The sequence below is a fragment of the Sebastes umbrosus genome, chromosome 5 (assembly GCF_015220745.1).
Source record: "Sebastes umbrosus isolate fSebUmb1 chromosome 5, fSebUmb1.pri, whole genome shotgun sequence".
Classification (NCBI taxonomy): Eukaryota; Metazoa; Chordata; class Actinopteri; order Perciformes; family Sebastidae; genus Sebastes; species Sebastes umbrosus.
Genome location: NC_051273.1, coordinates 36,758,453 through 36,786,234, shown reverse-complemented (window position 1 = coordinate 36,786,234; position 27,782 = coordinate 36,758,453). Strand labels below are relative to the sequence as shown.

General features: G+C 40.0%; 1 protein-coding gene and 2 long non-coding RNA genes across 7 annotated transcripts in view; all 3 read left to right on the top strand.

Annotated features, from left to right (window-relative positions):
* The first annotated feature begins 1,224 nt into the window (after positions 1-1,224).
* Positions 1,225-2,482, top strand: LOC119487914. The gene is made up of 2 exons (XR_005206808.1): positions 1,225-1,517; positions 2,168-2,482. It is a non-coding gene; the product is annotated as an uncharacterized LOC119487914 (long non-coding RNA).
* Positions 2,483-5,415: 2,933 nt separating this feature from the next.
* Positions 5,416-6,509, top strand: LOC119487921. Its single transcript, XR_005206815.1, has 3 exons — positions 5,416-5,544; positions 5,651-5,821; positions 5,937-6,509. It is a non-coding gene; the product is annotated as an uncharacterized LOC119487921 (long non-coding RNA).
* Positions 6,510-10,605: 4,096 nt separating this feature from the next.
* reep6 (receptor accessory protein 6) overlaps positions 10,606-27,782 on the top strand; it is a 39,887-nt gene continuing 22,710 nt past the window's right edge. The window contains exons 1-7 of one of the 5 annotated variants that reach the window (XM_037769003.1): positions 10,770-11,050; positions 16,614-16,707; positions 19,191-19,329; positions 21,354-21,522; positions 21,620-21,750; positions 25,410-25,432; positions 27,249-27,271. In XM_037769003.1, coding sequence (XP_037624931.1) covers positions 10,918-11,050; positions 16,614-16,707; positions 19,191-19,329; positions 21,354-21,522; positions 21,620-21,750; positions 25,410-25,424 — 681 coding nt within the window. In that variant the 5' untranslated portion in view covers positions 10,770-10,917 and the 3' untranslated portion in view covers positions 25,425-25,432; positions 27,249-27,271. Of the gene's footprint in view, positions 11,051-13,792; positions 13,872-16,613; positions 16,708-19,190; positions 19,330-21,353; positions 21,523-21,619; positions 21,751-25,409; positions 25,433-27,248; positions 27,272-27,782 lie in introns of those variants that run through there. The other 4 variants (XM_037769001.1, XM_037769000.1, XM_037769004.1 and 1 more) reach the window with 4 other exon arrangements.

The following is a 27,782-nucleotide window of genomic DNA, read 5'->3' as shown; positions in this document are numbered from 1 at the left end:
CACTGTCGCGGCAACGTGCGTGAGTCCCAGTGAGTGTGCGACTTGCTTGTTCTTTGTAACAGTTGTGTCTAGATGGTACCCCACTATTTGCGAAACTCTCACGGTGGTTAAGGTTAATGTTAAGTTTAGGTTTAGGTTGAGGTTAAGGCGTTGCACCCTAATTGGGTGCAACGAGGGGCACGGGCACAAGGGGATTTGTCTGGTTTTGGGGGTTCTTTAGAAATTGTTCCTTAATTAAAACCACAGTTGACAGGTTAAAATTCCAAAATAAAATGATAAAATAAATAAAAATAAAATAAAGGTGTAAGTACTTTAAAAGGAACAGACGTAGGCAAGGCAGCGGTAGCATCGTTTTTTTTATAAAAATACTCCTGATCTTCATGGTCTCTCCACTGGTTGTAGAGGGATAAAAGAAAAGCTGGTAGTAAGCCGGGCTTTTAATGGAGCTAACATCAATGTAGCTCTGTTCTTAGTATCTGAGTCTGCTGACCTAAGGACATCAGACATACAGCTGCCACTACAGTCTGTGTTCTGTGTTTGGGAGAGTTGAGCTGATGTCTTTTGAGCATCTCATATTTACCATATTGAACCACACAATAAGGGACATTTTGTGTCATGTCACGCATTTTTATCTTTTCGAGTGTCATTTCCTGTAATGCCGTTCTCATTCCCCAACTGGTCAGATACGGACGCATGGTCGCAGTTTTAAACACGTGGTAAAGTCTGTGAATTCAAACAAAACTACCTGGTGAGGTTCAGGAGAAGATCACGGTTTGGGTTAAAATGAGTATGTTTCTTACGTAAATTAAGTTACAGACGTAAGTTAAGTAGTCAACGTCAATACGTCAACGGTTGACTTATAGTTTCACACGGGACACTAACAGCAGTCTCCTGGGTGAAATGACCCATCCATTCACCCCGAACCTCCTCCCTATGCAGACTTTATTGCTCTTTATGTTATGATTCCGTTTATGACTCCATTCATGAACTCAGCCTTCCTAGTGTGTCTTTTCCGTTTTTCCCTTTGTGCCCATGTAACCCTCTGGGAAAACCAGTTGTTTCTAAAACATTTAGAGATATTTCCCTCACTGAGAATTCCTTTTATTTAATAAATAACCACATTCCTTATTTTATTCTGAAATTCATTTATCACTGTTTATTTTATTTCCGTTTTTGCTCAGAGTTCTAACTTTGCATCAGGATGTGTTTACCGGTCAAAAACTTGACAACAAATAAGCTTATTGGTTCAAAGTGAAATAACTGTTGCTATTGGTGTAAAACATTCCAAGTCCCGCCTCCTCACTCAGGTTAGAGACGCAGTGGAGTGTGGAAAAAACGGAGATTGATGAGAGAGCAGCGGAGAAGCTAGATTTACAGAGTGATATTATTGCTACTTATACTTGATATACTACTGAACAGAGAGAAGTAAAACTATATCTGAGCCAGTAAGAGCACCGTCACCTATTGAAGCGACCTGAGAACATCTGAGAGCATCGTTTTATTCTTTTATTTTCTCGGTGAGTTCCAAACATTAAAGCAGCCGCCGCACATGGCAACACTAGCCAAATGCACTGTGAGCTAGCATAGCGAAATGTTTTGCCACTGAGTTGTATTCTAAAATTATATTTTGTATTTCTTTGGTGATAGAGGCAGAAAGAAATATGTATGTGTAATATGTGTGTTTTATTTACATTGTGTGGACAGAGATAGGGATTATTTAGCTGAATTTCATGGGTTATGAGATTAGCTTGATTCTGTTCATCCCTGTGCTGCTTGTGTGCATAAACGCAAGGTGTCAGTGTTGTGACAGGGAAAGTATTCACATTGCCTTACTCACAATATTCACATATAGTGAGTATTTAATGTTTAAACTGTAGGTTGTTTGCATAATAATCTACAACTCAAATGGGTTCACAATTATTAAAGTCATTTAATAGTGTTGTTTACACTTTACTATTGAGTGGTTTATAATAATAGTGAGGTTGACATATTTCATATGTTAATATTATGATGCAAGTTAATATTGTGATACAACAGTTATCCTACATTCATGGGTTAAGCATTGAAAAGTTGTATTATATGTTGATATTGATAAAATTAAACTGTACAGTTAAGAGCTTGGATAGATTTGCATATATTGCTATATAAGCCGTGTTATTTTACACAGGCTAGGTTTTCTGGATACCCTTGAACTCCGGATTTGGATTGGAATCTCTCCCTGACGAGGGGGATGGCGAGCTACCCATGCTGAGCACCTGGATTGAGGAGCGCTTTCAACTTTCATCTACCTTGCTGTCAGTGTGGTAGGACTGTGAGGAAGGACCTCAAAAGACAATTGGATTTCAACATTTTATTTTGGGGATTACTTTTATTTTTTAGGGTGCACCCAGTTCAATATACATGTCAAACTGAACAAAACTGAATGCCGGCAGTAATTGTGAATTTATTCTGTGTCAATACAATCATTTTCCTTTAAACTTAATTCTGTGTTCTGCTTACTCATTGTGGTGTCCGATTCCTGTTCATTATTCCTCTCTACGAATCTAGGTTATACTAGTCCAGTGTATACTTATTCATCAGGTGGGTTACACCCAGTTCCCTGTCTGTCTGGTGTGGGCGTGTCTGGCTGTCTATGTGGGTGTGTGAGTTTTTACCTGGCAGACTCTCTCTCTCTCTCTCTCTCTCCCTCACTGAGGCAATCAACCCGCCTGAGCAACCTGCGCAGCTGCAAATCATCCCATCATCCACCTCAGCATAAATACCCCGGCTCTCCAGTCATTCCACGCCAGATTGTTGACTCAACCCAAGTGATATATTCGTCTCGGCCTCATAGCTTGTACTTCTGGAAATCTTGTTCATGGTTCTGACTTCGTTCATGTTTTTCTAATCCTGTGTTTTTTCTATGCCTAGGATCACCGCCTGCCTGCCTGCTTTGCTCATTCCAGCCTGCTCATTAATTCATTCACACTGCCAACATCAATGCTTTTTGGCAATAAAGCCTTTTTGTTCCACTTCAGCCATTGTCTCTGTCTGCGTTTGGGTCCAACACTACACTGATCGTAACACTTTATACTACGTGGCCTGACTTACGGAGCTCTTGCTCTGAGCATCTAATATTACCGCGGTGAGAAATGACACACACACAAAAGCATAGCAACAACACACAAAATGAGTTAGCGTGTTATTCACACACCTTGGTGAGACCAGGCTGGTGTATAGCCTAAGTTTAGCTAAAACAAATATACACATGTAAGTATGATTTTTTTTTTTACCTGTTCCTTCTAATTTCTAGACTGAGTCTACGCTCTAAGAAAAGTCCGTAAAAATACAGGCCAATGTACCGTGTTAATATGAGGGAATTTTTTGTTTTTCCCGTATTTTTAAAAAACGCATTGCATTGTGGGAACAAGAACCTAGAAAGTTTAGTTCAAATTTCGAATTTGGAGAAACCTTTCTCACACTTCTGTGGTAAAAAAAATCAACAATTAATGTCTAACCAAAATGATTTCTGTTAAAGACTTAACGTTAGCTCAGTATTGTTTTAGTTGGAAAGCTGTTTTGTTATTTAGTTCAGCTGTTGTCGACCGTTAACGTTACCAGATATGCCAGGAATATTTTGATGACTCATTTTGAGACTAACGCAAGTTTGGTATTGTAATTTACGTTTAACCAAAGCTTATATTTTAGACTTCAGTGGACGTCAGGTAGAGTTAGGCCCAGTTTTAGCCTCAGGCGGTCCACAGAGACCGATAGGTAACGTACAAATGCTAGCGTTAGCGTCTGTTTTCCCTCCAGAATGTAAAGGTTAGGCCTGCTATTTGGCTAGGTACGGAGGATATACTGTAAATTTACAGAAATTAACATTTTAGGGTTGAAGAAAAATGTCTATAAACTTAACGGAAAACGTCCTGGTAATTTTCTGCCAGGACATTATCTGTTTTTTTACGGATTTGTTTCTTAGAGTCTAAATAAAAGCAGTGTAATTGTTAATGGTATGGGTGGAAATCAATATTGGAATTAGCTCTCTTTGCAAAGCATCTTTATTGTGATGGTCACTTCCCTACTGAGGTTAAGGTGCAGGCTTCACGAGGATCATGAGGTCAAAATAAGCCCTGAACATCGGTCAAGTTTTGTCCTTCACTACACAACAGAATGGGTGAAGACTGATGAAAGGTTACTGAGGATGTTGCTGAATGTCTAAAGATTGAACCCAAAATGATCTGCTGTACATTTCAGCAAATCTGCATAATGGAAAATCATGCTGCTCTGGCTACTAACAGTTCCCATACGCACTGCAAGTACACATACAACAAGCACCTGGATTATTAGATCCTTCCGCCACTGTAAAGAGTGCTTTACACTTATTGTATGAAGGCGTTTATGAGTATGAAACCAGACACATAGCTGCAGAATATAAGAACCTAGTGGTACATTGTAAATGTAACTATGGAAGTGAGTTTTTAAGGATGACGAAGAACTGGGACAAACATGCATAAAAAATATTGTGTACAAAAAGAGGGATGGGGATCTAGGAAATGTTCTCTGTACACTGTAAACAATTGCTGTTAATTTACAGCAGAATTTCAACAGTATTAACCTGTTATTGCTAAAAACAGTGCTTTACTGTTAATACAAAAGAAAATCTGTTAAATTACGCTCATAGGCCGTTTTTTAACTGAACTATAATGTATTCTTAAAAAACAGCACTTTACTGCTGATCAACTGTCTAAAGTATCATGAATAACAGTTTCATGCAGTATTTTTTGAATTCTGGGACCTGATCTGCACATGAGAGGCTGGATCCGTTCTTTTCTTCATCCATCCCCATCTTACTGATTATTTGGTGAGTAGTAATTTTATTTAATTAATAAATCTGTGCAAAGTTTATCAGTGATGTTTCCAGTTAGTTTGCATTACAGAATATGTGCATGTCATGATAGAGGGATTCAACAGCTAGCTAGAATTTCACAGATGATTGCACATTAATTGGACAACACAAGGAGCTCATTTTAATTTCTATGTATTAAGTTAATATCTAAGTTAATGTGCTGACACATGTATTTTGCCAGTGAATTCATGCATAACGACGGTGTATACATTTTACAGTCTATGGAAGTCCCTTCAACATTTAAAGTAACATTAAGACTTCAGTGCATGTTGGTTATTGGGTGGTAATTCAGCAGAGCAGATACAAAATTGAAGGCAAGTTTATTTACTAGCTAACTAGTGTTTTTGAATGATATCTGAAAACCACATGTTCTATAGATCAGATGGTCAGAATATTCATAATTGATCAAAAAACAGTTTCTCAACCAGTAATGCACACCACTCAACATAATTCATTTCAAACATTGACTAAAAATCCATGAAGTTGACTGAAGAAAATTCTTTCTAAGTTTCAGGTGAAACAGCAGGAAGCTATTGGCGCTGGATGGTCAGCCTTGAGGGCCACTTCATATGTGAGGGGATCCAGTCCACCTTCTTGATGGGGCTTGCTGTATTATTTTCCACCTTCTACACCTGCACGCTCAAATTAATCTCAAGGTTAGATACTTTCAGTAAAACCTGTATTTTTATTGTAGCATTAATCTAAGTGATTCACACAACTTGATTTTTACACAGTACCTGAAGAAACACTATAATTTTTCAGGTGCACCGTAGGAATAAACCCTGAGAGAGGCACCAAGGATGGACAGGGCAAAGTCTTCTCAAAGAAAACTGGCAAATTCACGAGCTACAAGACAAGACTACAACCGTACATCCACATGTATCCACTCTGCTGATGGGACTCATGGACTTGAGTGGGACTTCATTTAAAATGGTGAGTTTACATTACATACATGATAAGAGGAAATGAGGGCTACACACGCTGATTTTGTATGTGAGAAGTTACAATGAAAGTTATGTTGGAACTCATATATCTCTCTCTCACACAGTCAGCGGGCTACCAAGGCTGGATTGAGAGAACTGGTGTCTTTGAGTGGGCCATAAGTCATTCACTAACTCACTCCCCCATTATTGCCCAATACTTGGACTTCCACACTTATCCATGTGCCTTGTTAGAGCCTGAATATTCATACTTGGACATGATGTCACATGTCTGGTGGTGTTGGTGCTCATTAGTATATAGACAAATTATTTTTTATTTAATGTTAATTTTTTTTTTAATTTGTACCACTGATATGCCTTAAGGCTCAGCAATATATTCAGTATATTCACATGTTACATGATATAAGGCAAAATATTACTTGAGAGTTTTGTTTTAACTCTATGATATAGCTCAACTCTCTGTAACTGTTCCACAAAGTAAGGTTAGTAAGATTGACAGATGTCTTCAGAAATGCTATTTCTTCTGAAATTTGGTTTGTTATCTGTGTCAGGTTTTTGTTGGCGCTGTGTTGAACTTCATATGAAAATAAAAAATAAAGTGCAATAAGATAAGCTGTAGATGTTCTTTTCTCACACATTGTACATGATTGGAAAATCAGTGAATTAGCTCTGTTCTTCACTCACATGTTGTTATGGTTTGCATTCTGTGCTTGTAGCCAGCTATAGACAGACATTTTGGGCCTTATAGCCATAATTATAGCCTTTTTCTTAACAAGTGCCTTTAATTGTATTTAGTGTGACTATTCCTTTGTGTGTAACCTGCTAAGTCTATTCATCTAGGCAAAAAATAATGTTTATTAAAATGCATGTGAAAAATACAACCTAAATAGTGCATTGAACAAATCAGTAAGATAATGTAAAAGAAAGGGATAAAAACAGCTATATAATATATCCTTAAACAGTAAATGAACTGTAAAATACTGTGAAATTAATAAAAAAAAACAGTATATACTGTATTTTTCATTAACAGTACAAAGCTGTAAATTTCAGCTACAGTATAATAATGTTAATTTTACAGTAGAATAATGGCAACCCTGCTTCCAGCTCTTTACTGTTATTTTACTGGGAAATTCTTAACAGTGTAGACATGAGGAACAGCAATCAGAGTCCTGTATTGTTGCCAGATGAAGGTAGAAAGCAGTTTGCTGCAGACACACATAATGTATGAGCACTTCGAGGCTTGACGGGAACACTCAGTAAGCAGATGTCAGGTTGCGTTACGTAGGCATTAAACACTGGGACCGGTGGGATTCTTCATTTGGGAGATTAAGTTCAGAGGCTATAGCATTGAAAGAAGTAACGTGTCAAGGTTCCTATAGATGTTTTTGGACAACTACAATTAGCTGCAAGCTAGTTAACTGTAACTTCTATGTTGGGCAGCTGCTGCTGTTCAGTCTCACCACAATTATGGTCCCATGAAAGCTGGAAACTCTGTGACATAAATATACACATAAGAAGCATTCAACTGCTGACTGATCACAAGAACTGGATACCGCACTCAAAGATGGCGCCCAGTCACTAGATTTACTCATATAAAACCCTCATGGATTCAATTCACAGTACAGAGAGTAAATATTTGACCTTGTTTTAGTTTTACAGACATCTCTTTTAAAATGGTTGGACTATGGGGAAAATGCTTTTTGGGCCGCAGGGGGCTCGATATCCAGCTCTCTTACTGTAATACAACCAAGGCTGTCAGTCACAACACCAGCGGTCCTGCAGGTGGATGAAGGCAGCTCGAGGAATCTGGTGACAACTGACTGAGCTGTAACACACACGGCTGCTTCTCTGCCAAGTTGTCAGGTGTTTAAACTCCATGTTCCTATGGCAACACACTGTCTAGACACACACACACACACACACACACAACATGTGCACTTGAGTTGTCACCTTCATCCATCTGTGCTAAACCAAACACAAGTTTCCGAACTTTGTTTTTCCAGTTTATATATATATATACACCGATCAGCCATAACATTAAGTGAATAACATCAACTATCTGGTTACCATGGCACCTGGCAGTGGGGGGGATATATTAGATAGCAAGTGAACATTTTGAACTTGTGTTGGAAGCAGAAAAAAATGGGCCAGCGTAAGGATGTGAGCGACTTTGACAAGAGCCAGATAGTGCTGGCTAGATGACTGGCTTCAGAGCATCACCAGAACTGCAGCTCTTGTGGGATGTTCCCGGTCTGCAATGGTCATGACCTACCAAAAGTGGTCCGAGGAAGGAAAACCGGTGAAACGGCGACAGGGTCAGACCCGAGGCTCATTGATGCACGTGAGGAGTGAAGGCTGGCCCGTGTTGTCAGATCCAATAGAAGAGCTACTGTAGCTCATATTGCGGAAAAAGTTAATGCTGGTTCCGAAAGAAAGGTGTCAGAACACACAGTGCATCGCAGTTTGTTGCAAATTCTCCAGATCTCAATCCGATGGAGCATCTGTGGGATGGACTGGACAAACAAGTCCGATCCACGGAGGCCCCACCTCGCAATTTACAGAACTTAAAGGATCTGCTACTGACGGCTTGGTGCCAGATACCACAGTAGACCTTCAGAGGTCTAGTGGAGTCCATGCCTCCACGGGTCAGTATAGGGACAGTATAAACCTTATTCTGGCCTCTCTCTGCCAGCTGCCAGTGCGGTTCAGAATTGATTTTAAGGTTCTCATGTTTGTCTATGAAGCTCCTTCCTTTATCGCAGATCTCCTAACCCCTTATTCTTCCTCCAGGTCCCCCAGGTCAGCTGACTTGGGGCTCCTGGCTGTCCTACATTTTAAACTTAAGCTCAGGCGTGACCGGGCCTTTGCTCCAGACTGTGGAACAGCATCCCCCTCCCTATCAGATCTGCCCCCTCCATTAACTCTTTTAAGTCCAGGTTTGAAACACACTTTTACTCAATCGTGTTTGAATCTTCCTGATGTCGCTGATTTTTGACTTGTGCTTATGCCTATGTGTTGTTTATTTGTGCCTATGCGTTGTGTGGATTAATGTCTGTGTTGTGTCTTTTATCTGTGATTCTATCTACAGGCTACAGCACTTTGGTCAGCGTGGGTTGGTTTTAATTGTGCTTTATAAATAAATTTATAAAAATATAATATAATATATTAAAATATATTAATAATATATTATATTATATAATAATATAAATTTGATTGATTGAACCAGTCTTCAGTCCTGTTAGCATCCCCTTGAGGCTGCAGTGTTCATTACAGCCACAATATGAGCAAACAACATCTTTAATGCAGGGGTAAGCAGAATGTTTTTGGCATCATTGGGCAAAAAATCCATAATAACCTTTCAGCATATTGTAATTCAAGTGTTCTGAGAGAAAACTAGACTTCTGCTCCTCCTCATGGCTCTGTTTTCAGGCTTTAGAAAATCTAGCCCGTGACGGGAGACTTTGACCAATCACAGGTCATTTCAGAGCGTTTCAGAGCGTTCCTATTGGCTGTTCATTCAACGGAAGCAGCTGTCAATCACTCGCAAACTCCGATGAAATGGTCAAACTAGGCAGCGCTGATCAAATATGAATTAATATTCTGTTACTCTAAGGCCTATTTATTACGTAAAATGTTTTCAGAAACATCTTGTAGCGTACTGTTTAGCTGTAAAACGAGAGCTGGTGGGCGGTGCTTGGTATTTCCTCAACATGGCTGCCAGGTCACAAACTTTCTCATTTTACAGCTAAACGGTACACTACAAGATGTTTCTGAAAACATTTGAGGTGAGAAATAGGCATTACAGTAACAGAATATTGATTCATATTTGATAAGCGCTGCCCAGTTTGACCGTTTCATCGGAGTTTGCGAGTGATTGACAGCTGCTCAGAGATGGGAGGCTCCAGCTTGGCTCTGATTGGTTGTTTTCCTCCGGTCTGTGAAATCTTGAAGATGCCATTAGGATTACAGGAGGACACAGAGGCAGATGATTTTTTTCAGATTACCTGTATCATGCACTACTGTCAGGATATAGTTTGTCCTGAGGGTGGCACTAGAGGAAAGGTTAGGGGGTAATTCTCAACTCTTAGTTGCTGGTGCTGTTCTAACTTCTGCAATTTAAATTGATAAATGTATTGAACCAGTCAATCAGTAAGAATTTATTTTAAGATTTTAGTGAGTGATATAAAAGCAAACAACAGGGTATCATCTGCATAAGTATAAATATTAACCTACATGTGCGAACCAGATTAGGAGTCCTGCTGGCATCCTCTGGAGGCTGCAGTGTTCATTATAGCAACAATATGCACAAACAACATCTTAGTAGTTTATACTGTATATTCATAGTCTTACCTATCGTGGAGCTCAACATTCAAGGATTCAAGGATCATTTATTGTCTTTATGTAACACAGGGTTGTACAATGAAAAGCAGTTGTAGCCCATTTGCTACACAAGAAAAACATGACAAAAACAAAACAAATCAGCAGTGCATTCCTGTAGTGCATTTAAAAAAATGCATCAGGAGCAATACAAACAGCAGCAACGAAAACAACTCTCCGGGCAGATAACATGGCCGGCATGTTAACATTAAAAATTTGACAATCAGGGATTCAATGTACATCTTTGACTATGTTTGAGCAACAAGCATCATTGATGTAACATGGACAGTTTGTCCTATGGGTGGCGCTAGAGGAAAGGACAGGGGGTAACAAAAATCTAAAGGGTTCATCCTCTGGGGAGCAGGAATAAGATATTCTCATTTCCTTTCTTATCTTATCGTATCATCAGTAATCTTCTATTTCTACAATTTAAATTATAAATGCATTGAATTCATTAGTAAGGTTCATTTTACTGATATTGCATACGTGTTAATATTAACCTTGTGTTCCTTTACATGTGAGAACCAGAACCTTCTTCTTCTCTGTTCCATTTCTGTGCCTCCTCTACCTCCCCCTCCTCCTCCTCCCTCTTCTCCTCATTAAAGCAGATTGTTGCTGTCGGAGGATTATATACACTCTGCTGTGTTTTCCTCTCCACTGTAGATCGTCTTCCTCCGGCTCCTCTGTTATTTGGGGACCTGATTGAGGACAATGGGCCTGCTGGACATCCTCTCGTCCATCAGAGACCGAGCCGACAAGTTTCTGAACGAGAAGAACCTGGTGACAGATTTTCTGGGGAAGGTGGAGGAGAAAACAGGGATAAGGAAGAAGATCCTTGCATTGGGTATGTGATGTTTGTTTGTCTGTTGTTGTTCACTCTGGTCAGCTAATCATAAATACTTTATTGATGATTCTACTGTTGTTCTGTTTATATTTATTACATTGGTACCTTCCTGTTGCATGTCAGTGGAAAACTGAAGAGGATTCAGTTAATCCTCCTGTGAACATGAAGCTACAGCGAACAGCTGCTCTCTGTAAACACAAACCTGTAAATGTTCTGGAAGTTTTCTGGGTCAACATTTGTGGTGCAGCAAATTTTAAAGTTCTAGTCTTAAAACTGCTCTCATAAATATTTCATGTTAACGTTGGATCAAATGACTGCATGTGATGTGAAAAGAGCTGTGTGTGATTGTCACCAACTCTGCAGCTTTGTGGAGCTTTCCAGCCTCTTTTAGCTCCCATAATTTTTTTGCAGCACATTTTAAGGTCAATTGGGGCGGCTGTGGCACAGAGGTAGAGCTGGTCATCCACCAATCGGAAGGTCGATGGTTCGATCCCCGGCTCCTCCAGTCCACATGTTGAAGTGTCCTTGTACTTAACCCCAAATTGCTCCCGAAGGCTGTGCGTGAATGAATATTTAGATTGGCAGGTTGGCACCTTGCATGGCAGCCTCTGCCATCATTGTATGGATGTGTGTGTGAATGGGTGAATGCTGACATGTAGTGCTTTGAGTCGTCGGAAGACTAGAAATGTGCTATATATATATATATATATATATATAACTGTAACTCAGCCCGGGCCAAAGAAATTAACTAACTAAGAAATGGCAAAAGTAAAATGAATGTCTATGCATTATCCACTTTGGGCTGCCATTTGTAAATGTCCATCTTTATTCACTTCTGTTTTGGCACATCAACAGATTTTAAGGTAACTTGATCTAATGTTTCCTGGTATATACATTTTGCAGCGGCAGCCCCAAGACTCAGTAGCGGCTGTAGCAACTCAAATGCAGTTCGTGCAAAACCCAGCGCCAGGGGTCTGATCTCAAAACCCCTCGTCTTTCCATTAAATCATCAAACTCTCTGTGGCTGCCGTTACACAGGTTAGACCAAGTGGTGACCCCGGCGCTGGGGTTTGCACTGGCTGAATCTGAGTCGCTACTGAGGTTAACAGAAGGTCCGTCTCCAAGCCAGCTTCCACTCTCCTCCAGGCAAAGTAGTCTCTGCGGCGGGGAGTGAGGTGCATGGATGTATAAAGAGAACTGGATACAGCGTTCCAGGAGGGGCCCCATTCGTTCCAATGAAAGTTGCTCAGTGGCGCATAAAGCAAAAAAATTGTGACTTCCGAGTATAAAATTACCCGGATCATCCGGCGATCTTCCGCATCCTTTGGGCCCATAGGGTATGCGCTCTAACGTTTCCTTTAACTCCGCCTCCCAGCCCTCTGACTAGGGCTCATTCACATGAACAGAAGAAGAGAAATAACTCTGGATTCAGGTATTGGTGCATTTTACAACTTTTAGAACCTGATGATTTAAATAAGGACTATTAGATAGTTCGTACTGGGAAGTTTACCTCAAAAAAAATTATCCACTGATTTAAAGACGTCTCTTTCCCAATGTAAATCTATGGGAAAAGTACCACCGTTTGGCCACTATGTAAAATTCACTTCCTGGGGACTTGGTAAGGTGGAGGGACCGCGGAGTGCGCTAGTTAATTCTTGTCTATAGTAAATTCATCAGAATCAGTGCCCTATATTGCTATTTTCCAAGATACTGTAGCTATCACATTTCGCAGAGAGGTACATAAATATATTGTGAAATTTATAAACCACTAGGGCTGCCCCCTGAGAGTCGATGAGTCATCATCATCGACCCCCCAGTTGATTTGAAATGTTTTAAGTAGAGCCAGCATTCTAATCAGAGGCTGAATGAAGAACTTTGTGCTCTTGTAAACACATTTTTGATCTATTAAACAAGTTAATCATAAACACATTGGTTGTATATATATACATGTGTGAATGGTGATGACAAATTCACACATGTAAAAAGTCACACCCACAAAGCATGGTAAACCAGACGGGGTCAGGGTTTTAAGACGGGTCGGGTGGTTTGCCCAAGGGCAAATTTCTTATCATATGAAGGCAGCTAGTTACAGTTCTAGGAGAGTGGTCCTTCTTTCTGTGACAAACTATCTTTGGTCAACATACAGACTCCAGCTTGCAATGCCATTTGCCTGATAATAGTTTAATTTTGTAATTTGGCTAATGGTAGCTCATGAAGCTAACGTTAAGGCAGGGCAAGTGTATTTTTATAGTAACAAGGCAATTCAATGTACTTCACAAAGGACAGAAAGGCATTAAGAAAATATATAAAAGAAACACATAAATAGGATTTTAAAGAGTGAAACTAAATGAAATACAAGATAGAATAAAATAAATCAAACAGTAGAATAAAAATGACAGTGCTACTACAGTACAGTGTAATATATGAATAAATATTCCCAAATTTAATTTAATAAAATGCAGTGGCAAATAAAGTTGTAGTTTTAAGGGATCATTGTTGCTGTGATTCTCTGGATCAAACTGTGCATAAATGATAAATAAATAAGATGATAAACAAACAATAAATATTGAGCACTTTTGTCACGTGCAGTATTCAGCAGAGGACATTTACTGAGCGGTGAACAGCAGTCTATTCATACCACACTGATGCTCATACAGTGGATCAGTAACACACTGACATGATGTCACAGTAGTGCCTGGTGCACAGTGTCCCCCACTCTCTCTGCGTCCTCCTGCAGTAAAGTTAAAGCAGATTATCCACAGAGACAGACAGCAGAGCAGACCGGCCTCCATGTGTGAACAGCCACGTAAGCTGATCAGAGGTAGGACACTTTTTACACCACTTCCTGTCTGTCTGCCTGCTGCGCTCACTGGGGTTGTGTCTGAATATCTGCAGAGTTAGAAGGAGAATCCTCGTGGTGTTTATAAGATAAAATCAGTCATTTCCTTCTTTATTAGAAAAGACAATGTATTTGTTTCTCTTTAGACCTCCCAGTTCAGTTTCATCAGTGAATTAACTAAACTTTTGTATTTAATTCTGCACAGATTCAATAGCTTTCTAATTCTTGGAGATTTTAACTTCCATGTTTGTTGCCCAGATAACCCTCCAAAGCCAATCAGACGCTTCAGCCCGATTTTAGACCCAAATTGGTCACCTACAATAAATATTATTGTAAATTTTACTTTTTGTTCTTTTTTAAGATTATTTTTTTTTGACATTTTTGGTTTTATTGGACGGTTTGACAGTGAAGACGTAGACAGGAAATGGGGGGAGTACGACATTGGAAGTTGATAAAGGTCAATTAAAGGAATCTAAATACATTATTCTTTTGTCCAGGGGCGTTTCTAGGAGTTGACAAGGTCAACCATCTGGGGCCAAGGTCAGGGTGTGTGCATTTTTGGGGGTGGTCCCGGTTGTTCTGCCTAGAACATACTGCCCAAACTTCATTTAATTTTACTGCATTGTATGACTACTGCAAACACTACATTTTATTTGAAATTTAATTTTTAATAGTAATGTTAAGACAATTGCTCTGGACAAAATGGACATCTGCAGGGCAGCGGAGAATTCTCAAATATATGGCACCATTGTTGCTTTTTTTGTAAAATTTGGCACTTTCTGTTGAACAAGTAAAATAATGATGATGACAGTAGATTGAATTGAAATACTTGTTTATTTGTACAACCATTTAGATATCAGGTGTTTTGACGATCTCACTTTTCTCCACATTGTGTTACCAACAACTCCCCAAGTATCCTATATCCTTAAATCATGTCATCTATGCCTACATGACAAAATCATTCTTTACCTTAAACATTGTTCCCATAACACATTTTTCATATTCAAAAACAATTCATTTTATAAATTGTGCTGTACATAAAAATTTCAGGGGTATTTTCAATTTAAAGCAGACATTTTTGGATCACTTTTGGAAGTCTGCATTATCTGGGGGAGATTAAGTCTCTGTCTTAGACTGAGTGTCCATATATTTGGGGGTTCAGAGTGCTCCAAGCCTCCAACTTTCTTGTGCGGCCGCTTCTACAGTGGTTGAAAATCTCTGAACTTGAGTGTGCAATGAGTGCACAGGCAGAGTGCGTGCAGGCAGGTAGACAGGTTCAATCATTTCATTCAGGTCGGATGAAATGGTTGGATTACAGTCCAGCAACAGCCACAGATAGCAGCTTTTTTTTTTTTTATCAAGAGCATTTGATTTATTGATTGCTGTCAGGATGTTTTGAGAATTTCAACAAATACAACAAAAAGTTTTTGAAGAAGATTACCAACCCTAGCTTTAACCTACCTTTTGTTCTTTATTGTTCTATATTGATTTAACAATAATGCTTACAGTTACAATGGGAAATAGTTTTTGTTTTCAGCTGTTAGTATTGCTGTTATGTTTCTTTGTGTGTGTGTATGTGTTACCCTATTACAAGAAGATTGTTCAACATTGTGAGTTGTGCTGCCATATTTCAGCAAACTTCACCCACCTCCAGGTTGTTCTGTGTTAACATCAAACCACAGTTTGTTTGTTGTTACCTTTTTTCTTTGTTTTGTTGTTATAATGATGTGTTTAGTGATGTACATTGGAGTGTAACTTATCAGGTGCTGTGATGTACATGTAAATGTAAATCAACTTTTATTGCCACAGATTGTATTGTACATAGCGCAGCACACAGTGAAGTTTAGTCTCTGCAATTAAGCCATCCTAGTATTAGGAGCAGTGAGCAGCTACTATATGGCAGTTTGGAGGGTTGGTACCTTGCTCAAAGGCAGGAGGCAAACTGGCACCTCTCCAGCTACCAGTCCACAGCCCTTAGTCTGTGGGGGACTTGAACCAGCGACCCTCAGTAGATTTATTTGTAAAATGGAGCTGGGTAAATGAATACATATATATTTTTTGTATTGTGAAGCTGTATTTGACATTTTTTCAACATAAACAAAAATTTTGAACATGATTGCCTCGAGGTCTTTCTATACATATTTGTATGGTGAAGTGACAAAGTAACATATTTAAACATGCAAAACTATACAAAGAAACATTGTGAGCAAACGTTCATCTTTCTGTGAGTAAATGGTGTGTTTCTACATCAGCAGGCTGTTCTCGTACACCATTCGTAGCTATACCTACCAAAAGCAAATACACTGTAATGCCTAACTTGTGAACGAGGAAGTATAAAGAGGAGCGAACGCCGTGTAGGTAGGAGGTCGGGGTGGACAGATGGGTCAAAAAACAACGTTCCTGTCCCGGTTTAAACCAGAAGTCAATGTTGATTTATTTGTCACATAACTTCCGTACTTAAGTTACGCCACTTCCAGTGTCGCATAACCATGTGTGGCCTAACTTAACAATGATCTTTACTTAACTTAACTAAGTAGTTTTCTTGCCTAAACCTAATGAAGTTGTTTCCTGTGAAGAAGTAAGTTTATTTTAAAAAGACTGGAGCTGAAATTGACGCTGGACATTCATAGGAAAACACACGAAAATTGAGGAATAACTAAGATATCTTACGAACCGTTGTATGAGAATACGTTTATCAGTGTGTCTCCTGTGTGTCTTGTACAGGTGCCGTCTCACTGACAGGACTCTACCTGGTGTATGGATATGGTGCCTCCCTCCTCTGCAACCTGATTGGTTTTGCCTATCCAGCATATTATTCGTAAGTATTATTTTATTAAGACACAGATCTGCTTTGCTGTGTTTCCTTCACTCACAGAGACATGAAACAATCCTGAAACTCTCCTCGTCTGTTTTAATAGAGAAATCAATTACGAGTCCCAGAGAGCATTGCTGTAAGACACATTCCATCAGAGAGCTGCAAACACTGTTGGGGAAACTGCAGAAAAGAATCAGTTCATGTCAATGGAATTTGTGGATTCATTTGCGAAGTAGTGAATTTGTGTGGTTCAACTTTGGTGCATCCAAACCCAAATGACTCATACAAACTTGACAGATCTAACGTACAATTAACAGCTGTTGACAGTGCTGATCTTTAACGGCCAGTTGTGCTTAGTCTAGTTCCAGACCTTATGTCAGTGATTCAAGCAGGTCTGGTGTTGTGCTCATTGATGTCTGTTTCACTGGTTGAAAAACAACCAATCACAGCTTTGTAGGTGGGAATAAAAACTGGGAAATCCTCTTCTTGTAACAGAGACAGAAAAATGACAGGTTGTTATAAGTGGACTTACAGGAGTAACGACTCTTACATTGACATATTTCTTAGATATAATAACCCCCCAAACAGGAACATGATGCCAGACTGAACTAGAATGGCATTCGGAGAGTGCAGACCTTCGCCAAGGTGCCTGACTTTAAAAACAGATCCCAGCTCCCAGCTGGCGGTACCGTGAGGCGGTCAGCTTGTTATTAACACGGTGTGTTTCCGTGTAACATATTGGCGGATGCCTCTCTCATTCAGCAGCCTTGTTATGTCTGTATAACGTTACACTATGTTGTCTCTCATCCCGTCGTCTACCGCTTTGTTCTTTCTCACCGCGGACAGACAGCAGCTCCCGCACCTTGATGTCTCGCCACACATCCACACACGTATCTCTCTGCTTGAAGAAGGAGGCGGGGTCACGCGTCATCAACGCGTCATCAGTTACACTGCGCATGTGTTATACCCTGGGGTCTTAATGCTCTCTGCTTAATGCACTGAATCCGGATCATGATCCGGATCGCCACCAAAATCTAATAGATTGTTCATTGTTCTAAACTCCCCCCCTCCAAAAAAATTTCTGGCGGAGATAATAATGAAGGGGTAACTAAACTGACCTACAGTTTGATCATCAGGCTCTAAAGACCTTCCCTCTTGGTATCAATTCTACAATGAACAAAACTAGCTACAACCAACATGCAAATTAATTTTTCTTGTGCCAATTTCTGGTCTGACTGAGTACTTATGCCTCATTTCCACTGCATGGTTCGGTACAACTTGACTCTACTCACTTTTGCTACTAGGTGCTTTTCTCAATTTCCTTTTCCACTGCAGATAGTACCTCCTCAATGTAGGCGTGACTCTTAGTTGGCCGTCATAGTTTCGCCACGTGAAACTGCCATGACATCCTCTTCCACGTGACGCAGCCTGTATTGATCCATCTCACAGCATCCTTTCATTGGCAACCAAACAGAGGAACTTCGTTTATAGAGTGCAGCAGGAATGAGTCCCAAAACCTGGAATGAGTTTTACACTTCCGGTTCCCTCGTCTCGAAGTCAATGTTTTTTTTCGCGTGGGTTTTTCGATAAATGCCTGAAATAAGGTCTGTTGTTACCACAAGCTTAAAACATTTTAACGTTATGTCCAATGATATAAAATACGTCAGTTAATATCCCACTCATGAATTTTGAAGCTTTTACAGTACATGTCTTAAAAAAGGCAGTTTTCTAGTTTCTAAGTGGCTAAATGAGAATACTAAACGTCATCACTCCGAACACTAGTCCGCCTTTAGGTTAGTGGTGGTGACGTGAATGCGACCGTGGTGTAGTTCGTTTATAGCCCAATGTTAGCTTTTTACCTCTAGCGACTGCATTCACACTTAAAAAATCATAAAAGTGGTGTTGATTCGCTGAACAAAACGTAAGTATCATAAACGTTTTTTTGCCACAGTGTTTATTTTCTGCAATAATCCAAAATCCAATGGAAAAATCCAATTGGCTTTTTGTTGAGAAAACCCAGGGCGATGCTAACTTCCTGGTTGGCCTACGAAAAATACTTCATCCGTGCAGCACTCTATTGACCATGGTGTGGCTTTGCAGGCTGCCATTGTTTGCTAGTGATGGTTCTCTCTGAACCAATCTGGTCCAATATTTCACTAAAACGCAAAGACGTGAGAAAAGTCTAAAAGCAAAACACAAATTTGTGAAGCAGAACTTTTGTTGTTTCTTCTTTTCTACCCCATAGATAATCTCAAGACCCTTCAGATGTATCTTGTGACCCTTAGGAAGGATCTTAATACTTCTTCCACCCCTGGTTGTGGCATTGAGCTGGAAGCCTTCACCAAAGCTCTACTGAGATTTAGCTCTACAAGCTTGTGTAGAAGTTGCAATTGTACATTAGATCTGATGGTATTTGAAAAATAAATGTATTCTCAGTTCACCTGAAACATTCAGACAGGCTGTTTGCACTCTGTTTGATCCTGCAGGATCAAAGCCATCGAAAGTCCAAGCAAAGAAGACGACACAAAATGGCTGACGTACTGGGTGGTGTATGGTGTCTTCAGCCTGGGCGAGTTCTTCTCCGATATTTTCCTCTACTGGTTCCCGTTTTACTACGCTTTTAAGGTGAGAAAACAGGGAAGAAGCAATGTTTGTTGGCAAATTTTTGCAACCTTGGTATCATTCTATCAGAATTCAGTAATTGTTAAATTTACCTTTAAAGATCACCTATTATGCAAAATGCACTTTTCCATGTCTTTTAAACATCAATATCTGTCCCCAGTGTGTTTACAGGCCACCATAGTATCATAAAAGACCACCCCTCTCTCTTTTTCTCCTGCTCCATCTCTCAGAAAATGGGTCTGAAAAAACTCTGATCAGCACTTCCTTAAACTGGTGACGTTGGTGACATTTTTCAGGCCATATGAGGGTTTCCAGGTGGAACGGTTAGAACTAGGTAGAAAACCTGCAGCTAGGTGACCCCGCCCACAGAGTGGCTCTCTCACCGTCCGCCTCGTAACTATGAGCAAAGTCTGCTCCTACTTCTGTTAGTCTGCAAGAACCAGCAGAAAAGTCTTCATGTACTCCCATCATCTAAATATAACATGTTCTTTCACAAAGGATTTATGTAATTACACTGTTTAAACAGGTGATATGAAAACGTATTTGATGTCATGCATGTTGAAGAGTAAAGGTAGTAAATAGTGACTGTAAGCAACACAACACATTTCTGTTTCACAGTCAAACTTTATTTGAGTAGACAGATGACAATATTAATTATACACAGCATTTTGAACGTGAACAGATAACCACATTTCACAACATAAATATGGCAATAACTGTCTGACAAGTAAAACAATTTCTCTGAAACATAACATAACGTAAGTCCTCCCAGTAGCTGCTGATACTGTGGTTACTGAGCAGCTTTCTATAAGATCAGTAATTCCACCTTCAGTTATGTTGACAGAGAGGATAAAGTCTTTCAGCATGGTAAGCTCCGGTGAGTGTAACGTTAACCGGCCTGTAGTCATGGTAACACAGAGACAGCTTCTACAGTAAATAATATACCATTACTCTGATTACTTTACTACGTTTATCAGGTGTCTTTTACCAGAAATAATGAACTGACTACTGTTTCACATCTTCTATTTTCCACCTTGATGTTTGCTCTGTTTACACACCGTTACATGTAGCTACATGCTCACATGTTAGCTCTGTAATGTAGCTACATGCTACCATGTTAGCTCTGTAATGTAGCTACATGCTAACATGTTAGCTCTGTATCTCCCATGTAAATAGAACTATCTGCTCACAGCAGATGTTTTCTTCTCCTCTGGGATGATTCTGTCGGTCATTTCTCACAGATGGATCTGTGAAGACAAACGTAAAACAGAGTGTATGTTTACGGTTTACAGAGTTTATGCATAACATAAATACTGAGCTAACGTGACAGAGCTATAAATATCATATTTACTGGAGCAAAACCGTCAGGAAAACCTGGAATCTTGGCTGCAGATGTTGTTCATTTCTTGCCGATTTCGGATCAGATTCCTCCGGTAACGTACGCTGTGTGAAGTTTCTGGTTTATAAACTTTTAAGTAGTTTATATGGTAAACTCTTCCTGCTGCCTGCTCTCTCTGTAGCTCAGGGGAGCTGCTGCAGGGAGGGGAGAAAGTAAAGCTGTGTTGAGGGCGTTTGATTGACAGCGGACAGCAGGAAACGCTGACCAATCAGAGCAGACTGGGAGGAGACAGGCTCTGAATCAGAGTTTTTCAGACACACGGTGAAAAAGGCTTTATGCAGGCAGACCGAGGCAGACAGTATGAGAAGAATAAAGTTTTTTTTTAACATTACAGCATGTAAACATGTTCTAGTACAACATTAAAATACATCTATGAACCTGGAAATGAGCATAATATGAGACCTTTAACACTCAAGACTCGTCTGTATACAAGCTGTGGCTTGCTTTAAATGCTTGTTGTGTCCTAAATGTGGGAATTTTATCCACTAGGGCAGTTAGATAAGCTCTAAAAAATCAAAGATGATATAGACGTCTGCAACCGGGCTATGACAACTGAGGATCAAGATGTGCAAAAATAAGTTATTTGTCTAGTAAACCAAGTAAATCTATGTCTGTCCTCTGTGGTTAGTGTCTCTTCCTGTTGTGGTGCATGGCTCCAATGTCGTGGAACGGCTCCCAGATCATCTACAACAAAGTGGTTCGGCCCGTTTTCCTACGCCACGAGGCTACGGTGGACAACATGGTGAGCGACCTCGGCGGGAGGGCCATGAACGCCGCGGAGAACTTCACCAGAGAAGGTACAGTCCAGTTCAACACCAGTACATTGTGGTTACACACCAGTATTAAGCATTTAAAAAATATTAGTTTGAATATTCCTTCTTTCCTTCTATTCAGTCCTTTGCCACCTGATGAAGAATAAATCTCTGGTGATTCCGAGGTCGTCGGCTGCTCAGCCTGAACCCAAAAGTTTACCAAGTTCATCGACAGCTAAAGTAGCTCCAACAGAGTCGAGTGAAGAACGACCAGTACGTAAACCTCAGTTGCTTCCCCCGCCTCCAGGCAGTTAGTCCTCCTCATAGGCCTCGGTATGCTTAAAATGAACTGATCTTTAGATAGAGCCAGGCTTGCTGTTTCACCCCTCTTCCAGTCTTTAAGCTGAGCTAACCATGTCCTCTGACTCCAGCTCAGTATAACCAGCATACCGCTTCATCACTCTAACTCTGACTGCTGACATTTCAATCCCTCTGTCCTCATAGAGCATGTAGATGTGAAGCACCTTGCTATGTTAAGGTCTGTTCTAAGCTGCAGTTTCTGTGTTTGAGAGATGTTGACTGGTTTGTCCATCCAACACAAGTGGTGTCCGGCAAGTTACTCGGGAACTTTTACTTTAGTTTTTACTACTTACTTTTTACTTATTACTCATTTCAAAAGTAATATATTACTTAATTATCCGTACCAAAGTCATTAGTTACGTTACTTGTTATAATACTATATTACTTTCTCTAGCCTATACTTTTTTATGAAGGAGACGTCCAGTTACCAGGGCACATCATAGCTTCTTTTTCAACACATTCTCATTCCCAACTTGTCAAATACCACAGCTTGGTCAGTGCCCCGCAGCATCAGAGACCAACGCACGGGGTACCCCTTTTGCGTTACTTTTGGACGGACCGGGGACAGCGTGTCAATATACGCTCGTTACATGCGTAGTGTCCTTTCAAAATAAACTTCCATTTTCACAGGAAGTTAGGTTTAGGCAACACAACCACTTAGGTGGGGTTAGGAAACGGTCGTGGTTGATCACTGACTCGAGTCACGTGACTCACGATATACGTGACTAAATAAGTAAAGGATACTTTTAGTTTCACTACGAGACAGGAACACCGGTCTCCTGGTTGAAAGTCTTGTGTTTGTTTGACCCAGCCACCATCCCTCCCGACTTTCATGCTATTGATACTACGTCACTTGCTCCGACCGTCGAATAACACTGCAGGTGGGTTTACATTGGAGTTAGTTGAAAGCCTGGTGCATCACAAACTGTCGCTAAAGGGTGCCTCTGTGTGTTGGTTTCCGATGCCAACGGGCGCTGCCCAATTGGCGGTGTTTGATGAGTTGGACGTGAGACCGGGTTGTTTCCAACTATGAAACCAGTGATGTGACTGGTTGAGAGTAATAATCATCACACCCGCTGATTTTTATTCACCTTCACCCAGCTGTTGTGCTCGTTGCACTGCTGCACATACTTGAACCTAAATAGAAGGTGCGCATGGAGACGCCCACACAGTCTGTGCGCCTAAAACACCTGCCACCTTGCGCTTGGCATTTATTATTCAAATATCTACCGAGGGTGCAAAATGTTAAACTGAGGGGTGCAATGCATGCATTTGCACCTTCGTAGATGTTGTTGGTCTTACCGGTCTTGTCTCTTCCTCTCCTCCAGACCATAAAACATTTGATACAGTGCAAAAAAACGGGAACAAAAAAGGCAAAGGTACAAGACTGTGTACATAATTATTTTAAGAGTGAAGGCTCATCCCATAAACCATTGCGAATGGTGAATCTTCACCACTGGAAACTCCCGAAAAACTATCTAATCTAAAATTAAGACAGGTTCAGCAACTGCATGCCTTATTTTTGGCCTCAAATGTTTTCAGAAACACATTTTGGTGAACTATTTTCGTAATATAAGAGAAAGTTCTCAAACGAGCCACGATGTTGGCCCGGTTTGAAATCGGGAGCAGACGCCATGGAGCGGCACATACGAGCGCGTAAATGGTAAATGGACTTGCATTTATATAGCTCCATTCTAGTCTTCCGACCACTTAAAGCGCTCTACACTACACATCAGCATTCACACACTGATGGCAGTTCATACACTGATGGCAGAGGCTGCTAAGGTGCCAACTCCACTACTTGCTCAGATCTAATCTAAATACTCATCCACACACCGATGGCTATGCCTTTGGGAGCAATTTGGGGTTAAGGTTCTTGCTCAAGGACACATCGGCATGTGACCTGGAGCAGCCGGGTATCGAACCACCAACCTTCCGATTGGTTGCCGACCTGCTCTACCCTCTAAGCCACAGCTGTCACACATGTACCCCACTAGCAGTTCACACATGTCGTTCTTATGCCCTTAGGATTGTGGGTAGTGTAGTACATTTCCATGATATCGCAAATAATTTTTTTTCTTTCGGCCGTTCATAATAACAAACAATATGCTGATCTTGCATATTATTATCATAGGCTCATACACTAATTGGGATTCATGTTTAATATTAGTGGACAGTGACAACCATTTTGTTTCACTTTATTTTTAATTAATTATTTATTTTGAACATGTAACAAATACCTCAGTAAAAAACAAAACAAGAATAATTAATAAAAATGAACATTAAACAATCAATTAACAAATAATCAACATAAATAAATATATTTAATATCCCAAAAGAAGTTGAAAGAAGTATATGATCCTACACCTTCTCTATAACTTGAACAATGAACTCAATATGTACCATACATTTTTTGATTATTTAGATTCCAACCTGGTAATGAAGTGATGTTTTTCACCGGTTGTAAACGTTAGGTCAGATGATCTATATTATCTGTTGATGTAAAGTGTTCCAGTAGCAGGAGGACCTGTGGTATTTCTCTTCCACACACTGCGGGTGAAGCAGTCTATCATTGAAAGACCTATTTAAGAACACAAGGGGGGGGAGGGCAGCGCCTTTTGTAGTCCATCTTCAGAACATTGTAGTTTCACAACGGCAGACTATCGTCACTAATATCCGCCACTGTCGCATCATAATTACGGAGTCTAGTGAAAGAGCCGTCGGATTCTCTTAACATCGCAGTTTTCTTTTCCTTCTGAAGTCTCCTTCTCATCTTTCCTTGACCTCATGACCTTTTCCATCGAGGTCAAGGAGAAGTGGTTAGGAAAAGACGTTAGGACGTCATTTTTGGACTTTTCGACCGCAGCCCTGGTCACACCAGAAATTGGCTCATCCATGCGTCGTTGCGAAATAGGTGGTTCTGGAAGCTTGGTGACGTAATGACTAGCCTACTTGCAAGGCTAGTTGGTGAACTACTGCAGCTGGCGAGGTAACCGCTAACATGCTAGTCAGGTGTGAACTTGCTAGCGGTACCCAGTCACAAAAGCTTTCCTCAAGCTAGCTTCCTGGCTAGATCGTTCGCAAACAGGCCAAATAAATTTAGATTTAAATTTAATAAATAAATAAATAAAATAATAAATTTATTCAAGAGATGTATTTGTACCATTGACTCCTGTCTCATAACTGGCTGCTGTTTCCATTTCCTCAAAGGTTAACATTGTCAAGGTTTTTTTTTTAAGTTCATCAAAGTTGAACCTCAGGCAAAAGATTTACTCCAGCTTTACTTTGGTCCTGCAAATCCACTGATCACTGATATGTCCCATCACTTTCATATTGTGGCTGTAGCCTAATGACTACATCTGGGGGATGCTATAGCAGGATTTAACACTGTTAGTGTAAATGCAGTTTCACTGGTTATTGCACTTTGGGTTCATAGATGAATCTGTATATATCTTCATTGTCCTGGTTGGAGAAAATGCTGGTTTGTATAAAATAGAAAATGAATGTTTGTACATTGAGAGTAGAGATGAGGACTAAGCATGCTAACCCAGATGTCCTATTACCTGTTCCAGCTGTTCCTGGGTTAACCAGTGTGGTAAGTGAACTGGTTTGGTGTCAGTAGTGAATGTGGTGCGGTGGTGGAAGAGAATTAGAACCTCAGTGACCGTCATAGAACATCAGTGTTGTGGTTGGTTTAAAGATAAAGCAGCTTTTGCTGCAGATTTGACTGTAGCAGCAGATGGAGTTGACAAGATCCTCCATGAAGACCTGAAGCTTCTAACACCCCCCTCTCCCAGCCTGCTGCTCCTAAGTAGACTAGTGGCAACAGTGCTGACATCAACTTCCCTGACTGATCTGCTTAATGGCTTATAAAATATCACAAAGAACAATAGCAACAAAACAACAACTAACATGGAGATGGCCAGAAAGACTTTGGGAGATTGTAACCTGGAAAAGAAAAAATGATTTACGCCTACGTATAGAGTAAATAGTAGGGGACCCAATATTGATCCTTGTGGGATGCCTTCATCAACAGGACTTTTTGAGTTAAAGTTAGCCAAACTACAAAATGAAACTGTTGGCTACTATCTGGTGAACCATCTGAAACACCAGCCTGTGTAGTTTTGATATTTTAAAAGTTAGTGAGTGGATTGATTCTTTTTGATGTTCAAAAACACTCACACATTTGAGACGAACTGAACGAAGAACGTCAGCTCTGACTGGGTACGTCATCTTCATCTTCCATCAATATTTTAAGGTCAACATTTCTAAAAAAGAATCTTTTAAGAGCTGATAACTTGTCCTGTCAGCCTGTGTAACTAAAACATTATACATTAGCCAACATAGCCTAATATTAGCTCAGCAGCCAAAAGTAACTCAGATGATATCTCGAGATGAGATGTCTTCGTCTTTTATTGCCAAATTGTCATTACTACCATTTTAATGTAAAATATAGCAGTCATCACTAAATATTGACACTTTTGAATGTAATGCTGTGAAGTATAGTAAATTGGTCTGTTTTTTTTTTAGATATCGATGAACTTTGAGGTTCATTGAAATTGAATATGAAATAAAAATACCAATACCAATTAAAATATTTGTCAGTGGCACAGATCTGGTGGAACAAATGGACGTAGAGGCCTTTCTCCTACTCTTTAGCCATGTGATTTTATAACTTTCTAAAATGTTCTCATTTATTTAATGTAATTAATCAAAAATTAAATTAATTAGGCCTTATGTCAAATGTGAAGTGTCATATAATTGTAATAACATTTTGTAGCACCAGATGGGGATAGAGTTTTCACAGTGTTTTAAGGTCATTATTTTATTCTCTGGAACATTCAGGGCTGAGCTGTTTGTTTCACTGTAACCTTAGCTAACGTAAGGTTAGCTCAGGAGCACGCATGTTAGCTCAGGAGCTAACGTAATGTCAGCTCAGGAGCTAACGCAATGTTAGCTCAGGAGCTAATGTAATGTTAGCTCCTGAGCTAACGTAATGTTAGCTCAGGAGCTAAGCTGGAGACTAAGAGCTAACAGGATCATTTTAGAGATGTAGTTATTATCACCTTAAGTGTAAAACTACAGAGCAGTCATCACTAAATCTAATGCCAGTTTTGAATGTAATGATTTGAATAATGAAAAACGTTTTTTTTGGTAGATATGAACTACAGTAAATTGGTCATTGACGTACTCCATCACGAAGAAACTGATTCAAGTCTGGTGTGTTATTGGGTTGAGTTTTTTGGCATTCGGTGAAAAGATGTTTGATGTCTATGTTAACAATATAGAAATGTCTCCATGTAAAGGGAGGACTAGTAGTAGCAGAGATGTTTTCTTTAATGTGTAGGTATTCATCTTTACTTGTTTTTAATTGTTGGTTGTGTGTCTGTTGTACTATGTCTGCACATCAGGATGGGCTCAGTGTAGACTGAAGGTAAGTCATAGATGGTGACAAACTAAATAATAGAATAGAAATAGATTATAGTGTTAACTATTACTACTTTTAGTGTATTGACCGCTATCATCTTGTAGTATTACTACCACCACTCTGACACTACTGCTAATCAATAATCTGATTGGATGTCTCAGCAGAAAGATTTCAGGTTCAGTGTTTCTTGTGGCCAGTAGGTGATTTAAAGGGAGATGCCATCCCACCCTCTCCATCCCCTAGCAGAGAGAGTGCAGGGGCAGAGGGGTGGTTTAGTTCAATATGTTAATCTAGTCTGCCTGACTCATTGATCCTTTATCTGACTGAGGTTTGTGCCAGTTAGAATCTATGGCCTCGACCATGGCTCCGAAATATCAGCAGCATAACAAAAGAGTATAGAAGCAAAGAGCCGAAACTCCGGTGCTTTTTTGACAACAGGCTGCGGTAGCGCTGCTGCCATTTTGGACTGAAAATTCGAATGAATCTATGGCTATGGATGTAAAAAGTGACGTCTGTA